At 40.0% G+C, this 10020-nt stretch overlaps 1 protein-coding gene across 1 annotated transcript in view; it reads right to left on the bottom strand.

Annotated features, from left to right (window-relative positions):
* Window positions 1-508: 508 nt before the first annotated feature.
* Window positions 509-10020, bottom strand: part of LOC139732925 (exosome complex component 10-like) — a 49810-nt gene continuing 40298 nt past the window's right edge. Inside the window, exons 16-20 of the mRNA XM_071643763.1 lie at window positions 9006-9098; window positions 6917-7114; window positions 6444-6455; window positions 3724-3964; window positions 509-624 (exon numbers count right to left, since the gene is read on the bottom strand). Of these exons, the coding sequence (XP_071499864.1) occupies window positions 509-624; window positions 3724-3964; window positions 6444-6455; window positions 6917-7114; window positions 9006-9098 (660 nt within the window). The remainder of the gene's footprint in view (window positions 625-3723; window positions 3965-6443; window positions 6456-6916; window positions 7115-9005; window positions 9099-10020) is intronic.

The raw sequence follows: 10020 nt of genomic DNA, 5'->3' as shown, positions 1-10020 counted from the left end.
TCCTTCTTGAAATTACATTGCTCTTTCATATTTCATATGAGGTTTCTCATTATCTCACTTAAGAATGTTCAAAACATGAATCCCCACCCCAACCAGTACTGTACAGTCCCTTTAAAGCATTTAGTCACTATTTACACCACTAATTTGTTCATACATGTAGCTTCATAGTTACACAACATCAGGGATTCTAGAAGCACGAAGGACCTACCTTACAATTTTCACTCTGGAAGTAGTATTTAAAGTGCCCTTTGCAAGTGAACTGAATGTTCACCAAGACAGTTCACAAATAAAAACCACAATTTTATACTCCAGCCACAGAATTGTAAGAAAAAAAATGAGAAAGTTGACAAAAATAATGGATAAATATACAGACAGTTATAAATATCTTGCATATTACCACAGCTGATTCATATTTAATCATCACATAAAAGAAAACAGAAACCACCAAAAAGTTTGTTCATTTACTTATCAAAATTAGTAGCAAAATATTTTATATTCGCAAAACATTTTATATTCGCAAAATAAAAAGACAAACAAACAGATAAACTCTGACCTTAAATTGACCTCTGCCACGACCTCTCTGATCACGATGACCTCTCCCTCTTCCCCTGGAACGCCGGGATTCTGACAACGGAAAATAAGATGATCTTTCAAAGACAGAAAACGATTCCTACAATTTGTATGCCAATGTCACAGACAACTACTTGTCAACTTTATTGATTCAATATCACGATTGTGAAACACTTAGCAGAATCATCATACCTGATATAGTGTCAGTCTGAATTCAACTGACAAATTGCGCTCAATTAAAGCAAATAAATATGCTTCCAAACTCATTGCGAGGTCACCATTTGGCACGCCACTTTATATTACCTGACAGACAGCATACAGTACATTATACAGCATTTTCTTGATGACTCACTTTCTTTTTGATGGGAGGGGGGAGGAGCAAAAGTAACACTAATATCATGCTTGCAGTTACTTTAAACACAAGACTAGAGATAAAATGCCTGCATATGAATCCAACCAAGGGCCCATTTCATAAAACTTGTCATCAGGAACAACTGCCACATTTCTATGACAAATCTGCTCTCAGCCAATCAGATGCAATGATTTCAGTAGCTTGTCACATCTATGACAACTTGTCACTGATGACAAGTTTTATGAAACGGGCCGCAAGTCTTCATAAAAAACAACAAATAAGTTAAATACTACTGACATCATCATTTTTCTTTTCTTTTTATTTTTTTGCTCCATTTCTCTTTCTGTTTTGTTCTGGTTTGTAAAGAAAATTTAAGTCCTGGTACTCATAAATGACAAATTTTATATTCCTAAAGTGCACTGCACCCAAATAAGGAGCACATGTCACTGCACTTTGATACCTGGCTACATAAATATTGCATAAAAGTGAAACGATGCATGGCATGGAAACTTCGGAGTATAGCAACCTAAGAAAAAAATCTTGTTCTTTTTTACTTCAAACTTCATACACATGTAATTCGATATGAGCAACATCAAGCCAACCTAATGAAAAGTACAACAAAGTGTAAAGGATAATAAAAAAAAGAATGTCAAGGAAGACAAACAAAGAAAGCATGATGAAAGCCTTTGAGTCCTGCACAGTCAGACACATAAACATGGTCACTGTATGCGACATACATTTCGCGGGGTTTTTATTTTCGCATATTTTGCGAGCTGGGTGTTATTCGTGAATGAAATACATGTAATACACAAAAAATTGTTAACTCCGATCCCGACTCTGATCCTGACATGAATGCAACATGCACACATACATTTCTTCATTCACAGCTGGACGCAGTATGATTGAAAATTTAACAACTCACTTAATAAATGTCAGGAAGTCCCACTTTGCAAAAAAATTTGACTCACTACTGAAATACGCGAATTTCGCGAGTCAGGAGCTATTCGTGAAATTAAAGATGTGCGAAAATATTGACTCTGATCCCAATGTGAATGTGACATACGCCTGTACACTTCTCCATTCAGTACAGGACTCCATGATCGCAAATTTAACCACTCTCAAAATCATCAAGAATTTCCGATTCGCAAAAATTTAGACTCGTGAAATATATGGCGTATACAGTATTATGCTGCATAATACAGTCTTTCTATTTCTATCAACATTTCCTGCACAGAGATTTCAAGATGAGTTTTTCAACTATTCGATGCCAACATTTGATGGACTTCCCACAAACCCTGAACTTCTCTAGGTGTCAGGTTCCATGAAGGAGAAGGCTAAATTTAACTGCTTCAGGAACCTCCTTTATACCCCCATAACACAGAGATTTGTTCTCATTGGTCACTCATCGGAGGCAAAATCTACTGCTTCCGGCCACCCACCGAAGTGTATCGGATGGCATTCGGATGAATCCAACTTGTGTTGGTCAACCATCAGGTCAGTGTCAGACATGCCAGGCATGATCCGATGAGGCAAGATCGTCTGATGAGGATCACACGCAACATATCTGACACTGACCCGACAGTCAACCAACACAAGTCTGATTCATCAGACTGTGATCCGATACACTCTGGTGGGAGACCAGAAGCAACAAACTTTGCCTTCGATGAGTGACCGATGAGAAGAAGTTTATATTGGTTTCATTTTTTGTTTTATTCAAAAGATGAAAAGTCGTACTTTCAAGAGGCGATATTATCGTATTTCACTCTTTTTATCGTACTTCATACTATGAAATCGTCTTGGTTGGTATCTCTGTACCAATACTAGCAGTTCACAAATGAGGAAATTGTCCTCCAATCTCTGATAAGACATCTCTCACTCGGCAAGTCACAAACTCGTAAAAAGAATTAGAAAAGTGTTGCTAGGGGCAACAGCTGTCTTTTGTGGAAAAGGGTAATGGGACTATTAGTGGACAGAATTATTTTCACACATGTAGAACATTATCATCCTTAATGGTACATCTGATAAAGACTTGCCTAACACACAATTTTTTTCCCAATCATGGCATCTTTAATCCACGACAGATCCCTATACTTTATATAAAGTACTATACAATTTGTATACTTGCTGCCTTTAGTACCTGAAGACCTAAACTACAGACTTGGTAAGAAAACCAGCAACCAGATTAGATTTCATATCTGTCTCAGACATCAAATTTCAGACAGGAGATACAAAGGATGGCAAACTTTTGATATTTGTACAAATAATCAAGTTTCTAATTATTCAGTCCAGTCAAATTAATTTCCATTTTTCTCAGCTTTCATGTTTGTGACTTCATCGGGGTGAGTAGGTGACAGGCATCATATTCTTCTGAATGTCCTGTTTTCTCAGAGGATAGGCAGATATGTGATACTCATCACATGCTTTAAGTATTCTCAATAAGTCTGATTTGTTCAACAGTAGGATGTTCAATCTCTGTCTAGACTTGCCAAGTTTGCCAAGATAATTTTTGCGAAGTTTTCTGCACTATATCTAATATAGCTCTGATAAATGTATTCTACATTCAAAGTGTGCATTCTATAATCATCCAAGCACTAATTTAAACATATCTATGCTACCTGCTACTTCTGTCATATGGCATAGGCCTACGTACAGTGTATATTTTGACATAGTTTATGTCTTGTAGCCGTCATACCCCTGTACTAACACATTTCTCAGTGTACTCCGAAAGAGGTTGACAGAAATGAAGTAAAAGTTCAGGTCATTTTTGTCCTCAAAGAGAAATGATGGAAGTAAATACTAACCTTGGAACACAGTGTAGTCTGCCTGACTGTAATCATAGGGCGTGACCCGTCTCTCTCCTCTCTCTCCCCTTGACTCCGCCCACTGGTCTCCCTCCTCCCTTGACTCCGCCCTGTGGTGTCTCTTATCCTCGCCCCGCCCATGTTTCTCCGCCCCTCTCCTCTCTGCGTGCTCTCCACGGCGATCCTTCTTTGGCCTCGGAGTCTCACCGGTTGGGTTGTCCGAGTGCTTTCTTTTCTTGGACTGTGTCCCACCCTAGTCCAGACAAAAAGATGGCCGATATGTCAACTGTGACAGAGGCTATCACACTAGCTGATTCTACAGATGTTAACAAGTCAGATACTGCATATGCTATATATTTCGAAAAGTTCTTATTTTTGTACAGAAATTTTGCGAGTTGGATGCTATTTGTAAAACTAATAATGCGCTGATCCTGACCATGATGCAACAGGTATGCATATGTATTTCTCCTTTCATCACTGTACTCCCAGAGTTTTTTCGAATTCAACCACTCACCAAATTATCAGAAAGCCTTGATTCGCAAAAAAAAAATTGGCTCACTAAATAAATGGCGTATGCAGTAATGCAATATGAACCAAGTGCTATCTATGCTATAGGTGCATTTGTGAGCATCATCACCAGGGGCGGATCTAGGAATTCTGTAAAGAAGGGGGGGGGGCGCAGCTAATATTTCTGGTGCCACTTCCGGGTTTCATTTTTTTTTCTTTTTTTTTCTTTTGTTTTTAAAGATAAATAAAGGAGGGCGTGCGCCTCTTGCGCCCCCCTCTGGATCCGCCACTGATCATTATCAACAATCAACTATCTACATGTACTTCTACTAGTGTGGTATTCTACTAATACCATACTTCAGCATGTTCTGATGAATTTTCATGTATGTAATTGTGTTGTGTGCCTGGCAGAAGGGTCTTTAATAGCATAATATCAATGTTGCCATGCAAGAGCCCTTCTGCCGGACACACAACAAATATACCTCTAAAAACCATGAGATTTTCCCCTTTCTACAAATATAGGGATTCAACAAAATTTAATGGTGTGACCATTGACTGGAATCCATCGACCCTTCGCACAGGTTGTCATTGTACGCCCCTAATGACTCCTTTCATTGACTCCCTCCCCCTTCCAACCTTCACATTTACTAATGAAGGTTGCTCTTCTTAAAAAAAAATATATATATACATAAATCATATAACACTCTAGCTTTCCCTAATCACTGTATTTGACATTAAGTTAACAACATGACAAAGGGTCAAATTGAATTAGTTTCATAAGCAATATTGTACTTACATTAATGTATCTGCGGGTTTTAAATCGTTATCCTTCTACACCCACAGATTTCTGCTAAAAAGCTCTTCCCCTGCTTTTTTTGTTAAGAAATTCTCATGAAGGGAATGGTGACTGTGAATGGGTACTTAGGGTGAACATAAAACAGTGACAAGGACGAATAGAAAAGTCTATAGCATAAACACAACTGAAGTCATTGGACAATTCTCTTTTACGCTACGTGGGGGGGGGGGGAGGGGAAGAGATTCATAAAGTATGAAGAAAGAGTACAAATGATGCATCAGCCAAGTGAGGAGGCATCATTGAATGATTCTAATCTCTCGCGACAAGAGTCCACGAGTGTGCCTCTCTTGTTTGGCTGCTCCGTTTGAAGGTCTGCCAGAGACAAGCAAGGCCAACCAAGAGCCGAGCAGCAGCCAAAAATATTTCACTCCGATCTCTGACGTGACGGGGTGAGGCACCTTGCTGCTATTTTAGCCAGACACCCATTGTCTGCCGGGGGAACGGAAGGACTCAACCTTCATACAATCAATCCATGTACTTCATTAGTCACTGGATGATTTATGGCACAGCTCACGGACCAGCACAAAAATGCAGGAAAACAGGACACGGGAAATGAGGAAAGAAATGCCTTTAATTGGCACGGTACAAGGAGGGATTATCTCACATGATATCAAATGCGATTCACACAATATCTATCAAACTTGGCCAGACATTCTTAATTCAGAATAACATCACTCCAATCACGCCGTTTTCTTTTAAAGCTAGAGCATTGTCACCCTAACTGTGATATTGAAAGAGAAAGGCAATATTCTCTGTATGAAGTGGCAATAAAATATTTCGCATTCAATCTCGGATACCGCCGTAGCGATCTTCAGCACATTTGAAACTGATTCATCGATAGTGTTACTGCAAGATATATGAACAAGCAGATTTAAGTATGATTTGGGTGCGAGCCAAATCAAAAGTGGGCATGTGCACATCCAGAGAGGCCCCAGGTTGACTGTTTCAAGATCATACAAAGAAGAGGAGATATAACCAGAATAGTTTAGAGTAGATTCGATGAATATTCTCTAAGGGTTTGCATGATGAGAGGCTCAAGTTACAATAGTTTGTGGTGAATCACAAACATTTCTTCAATGATTTGTCCAAACTACTCTGATTTCATCTGGACCATGATCAGGATTTGCTTATCAAAAGGATCAAAGTAGGCCCTCTTCAAGACCATACTCAGTCAAGAAAGATCAATGTAGCTCACCCCAAAACATGGAACTTTTATTTTCAAAAGTTTATTCTCTTCCAACATTAACTTTGAGTAGAAATAAAGTGTCCAGTGTGTCGACTGACAGTTTAGCACAAACGGAACAGGGTGAATAAGGCATGCAGTGTACTGCACAAAATGGGCCCCTGTCTTGCGGACGCTGAAGTCTACCTTGTACTGCACTTGTTCCCCAAACTAAAATACCACATTGAAAATGATGGGGGAAGAGGGAGAGGGGGAGAGGGCGAGGGTAGAGGGGGAGAGGGAGAGGGGAGAGGGGAGGGGGAGAGGGATGAAGGGGAAAGGGGAAAAGGGGGAGGGGAGAGGGCAGGGTAGAGGGGAGGGGAGAGGGGGAAGGGAGAGGGGGAGAGGGGAGGGGGAGAGAGGGGAGGGGAGGGGAGAGGGGAGGGGGAGAGGGGAGGGTAGAGGGGAGAGGGGGAAAGGGGTGGGAGAGAGGGGAGAGGGGGAGAGGGGGAGAGGGGGAGAGGGGGAGAGGGGAGAGGGGAGAGGGGGAGAGGGGGAAAGGGGGAAAGGGGGAGGGGAGAGGAGAGAGGAGGGGAGGGGAGAGAGGAGGGGAGAGGGAGAGGGGGGAGGGGGAGAGGGAGAGGGGGAAGGGGGGGGGGGGACTTTACCATTTGTCTGACTGGCAGCGGCAGCTCAGAGCTCCTTCCTGGCCCTTCTTCCTTTTTATTCTCCTCTTTCTTCTTCTTGGCAGCGTCTGGGTTAAACACTACACGCGTCTCATACGTCTCGGGCTCCTCCTTCTCCGGCTTTGGCCTCTTGGTGGCTCTCTTCATGATCCAGACAGACAGAGGCTGGACAGAAGAAGACTGGAGGGAGAGATTTCATTTCTTTCTATCGTACCTTCATATTTACCTATTCAGTTACGCCAATTGTCATCTACGGAAACATTCAAATCCAATCTGAAAATGTATTTGTTCTTTTCACATCGAGGATTACATAATTGCAAAACACAATTTTAGGAAAAATTGTGTTTGCTTGTTGTTTGTTATTTTCTTTCCTGTTGTCATGTCTACAACGCATACATGCATATATATTTTTTTTCTTTTCTTTTTTGAAGGGCCACGAGCACTGAAAGGCGGCCTGCAAGCTATACAAATAACCACTGCTATTATTTATTATCATTATTATAATCATCATTATCATTATCATTATCATTATCATTATCCTTATCATTATCATTATCATTATCATTTTTTTTTCTTTTGCCAATTCACAATGCATGCTTTACTTTTCATTCGGTTCGCATTACTCCTGATATTCATGTAAACAAGTTTTAATAGTGGAGTAAAATAGCAAAAAACATGCCAGCAGAGTCAACAAAAGTGAATCAAAATTACTATCAACCAAGAAATGTACGTACTTATTACACATATGATAAATATCTAGAAAACTGTCATGAAATTTCAATATGGAGAGCAGATATTAAAGTGGAGTTTATTTTGTGGTTATGTGAAAAGATCTATAATATCAATGAAGTAGCTTTATAATGTTAATGTCCCATTGTGGAATGTGATTTTTGGTCAGGCGAGGGCTACAGACCATCGTTTTGCATATTGTGTGTTTGTGTTGGGTGGATGTGTGTCTCTTACAAATCCATAATTGCGGCTAATAGAGGTCATTTGTGACCCTGCACCCCAAAACAAACAAAAAGTCACCAGACATGGATTTTTAGTTAAGAGTAGATTCTGAAAGAGCAGACTCTAAGCTTTAAAATGACGTATAACTCAATTCAAATGGACCCTCCTAACCTATCTAAATATTGGAGAGAAAGGACACACTCTGAAAAGTGTGAACTGAGAAAACAGGCTCTGAAGTACAGGGTGTATTCAAGAGCTTAATCTTTAACAAGCTATACTGGCTGTGGGATGAATGGAACAAAAAAACAGGATGTTGACCACTGGAGCAACAACAATGAAGGGGTTATCAGATTAAGCTGAAATTAAGCATGCTTCATTAGCACATTCTGTACATGACAAATGCCAACTTTCAATGCAGTAGCATCATTCTTTTTAAAGTTATTGGAGTTGAAAGTGAAGTGTATTGACAGGGTTTTTTGAGAAACGGGAAGAGGGTTCTATGAGAAACAACTAATCACACTATTCCACCAAAAAGTGTTTGGGAAAAACTGCTGAAAACACAAGTTCCTGTTTGTTTTATGATCCCAAACTTTTAATATGATATAGAAAAAGACTTGCTCTTTCAGAAAATATGGAAAGCTAAAAATTGGCATGGTTGACTCATTTCACTTATTTTCAGTCCTCAAACAAAATCACTGTGTGCAACTTTTTGTTCGTTTTGAGATGCACGGTCACATTTGGTCACACCTGGTACTCGCACTTATCCCTTCAGCATACTGTCATGTACTTGCATCAGCCTCGCCCCTTATCAGAAGATTTCCTTCCCAAACAGTAAGTACTGTATAAGCTGTTATTTTCGCGAGGGTTTAACTTTCACGAATTTTGCGAATTACTGTTGAACTGCAAATTTAACAGCACGCGAAAATGTCACCATGCACTACATGTAGTTTAATAGTGCGCCTACGATAGCCTCGGTGTCAATTCGCGAAAACAACACCTCGTGAAAATGTCTGTGACCTCCTGATTCGCGCAAATATCTGTCAAGTGTACACGAAAATAACAGCTTATACAACATTCCTTCTCAGAATTTATTCCCACGTACATGTACATGTATATATACCTGTTGCGATGCTTTAGTCTTGTCGTTTACTGTGATCTTGTCTGCCTCCAGGATGTTGGGTGAAATCTGCCTGGGTTTTGAGAGGGGCATGTACTGTAGAAACAGGTGCAAAGAATGGAAGAGAGAAGACAAGAATCAGTAAAATAATACCAGAGTCACAAGGTTTCACCATCTGGGCCTTGTTTTATGAAGAATTAAAACTGATTTTAAAGTTGATTTCAAATGTAAGTCTATGGCAGCCTGTGTGGTACGGAAATTTAAAATCCATTTTATCTTTTGATAAAACAGGGCCCAGGTCCTGGGAGATTCAATGTAGAAATGATCATCTCTTCCTATTGCAATTAATTAAGCCATTGAGGATGAGCTGATTTTGCTACAACACACATTTCCAATAGGCACCTGCTTGAGTATACTCAGGACTAGTCTTCAATGGGCTAAAGACGGAGCAGTGTGGGGATGCCACGGAGCGGGAAGGTTGGCCAAGCTCAGACATTAAGTATTCAAGAATCACTATAAGGAATTATGTACAGCTTTATCACTGATTTCTATGTAAAGTACACTAATAGTCAAAGAATCGGTTTATTGCCACTTGGTCTAATATCGGATGGTCTACTTTCCAGTTCGTCTAACACCACTAAGGCTAAACTCATTTGGTCCACCACCAATTTCGTCTAATGCCCATTTATTTTCACTTGGTCTAATGCCCAGGTTGGCTAATTATCGTTTCATCTAATAACCGGATGGTCTAACTGCAATTTTGCATCCCTGAATTTTTTTGTCATTTTGTCTAATAAACCATGGTATTAGACAAAATGGGCATAGCCCATATATGGAAGTAGACCAACTAGTAATGAGGCTAAGTGACAATTGGACTAAATGGTCACTAGACGAACTGGTTGTAGACGAAATGGGATTAGACCAAATGGGTTGAGACTAAATGCCTATGAGACGAAATGGTAGTAGACCAAGTGATAGATCACTAAAGAATATTGACTAGAATCAATCGTTACTGATA

Source organism: Diadema antillarum, unplaced genomic scaffold, assembly GCF_040938485.1.
Source record: "Diadema antillarum isolate AM-2024a unplaced genomic scaffold, OU_Dant_1.0 seq00000455_RagTag, whole genome shotgun sequence".
Taxonomy (NCBI): Eukaryota; Metazoa; Echinodermata; class Echinoidea; order Diadematoida; family Diadematidae; genus Diadema; species Diadema antillarum.
This window is presented reverse-complemented; position numbering and strand designations above follow the sequence as displayed.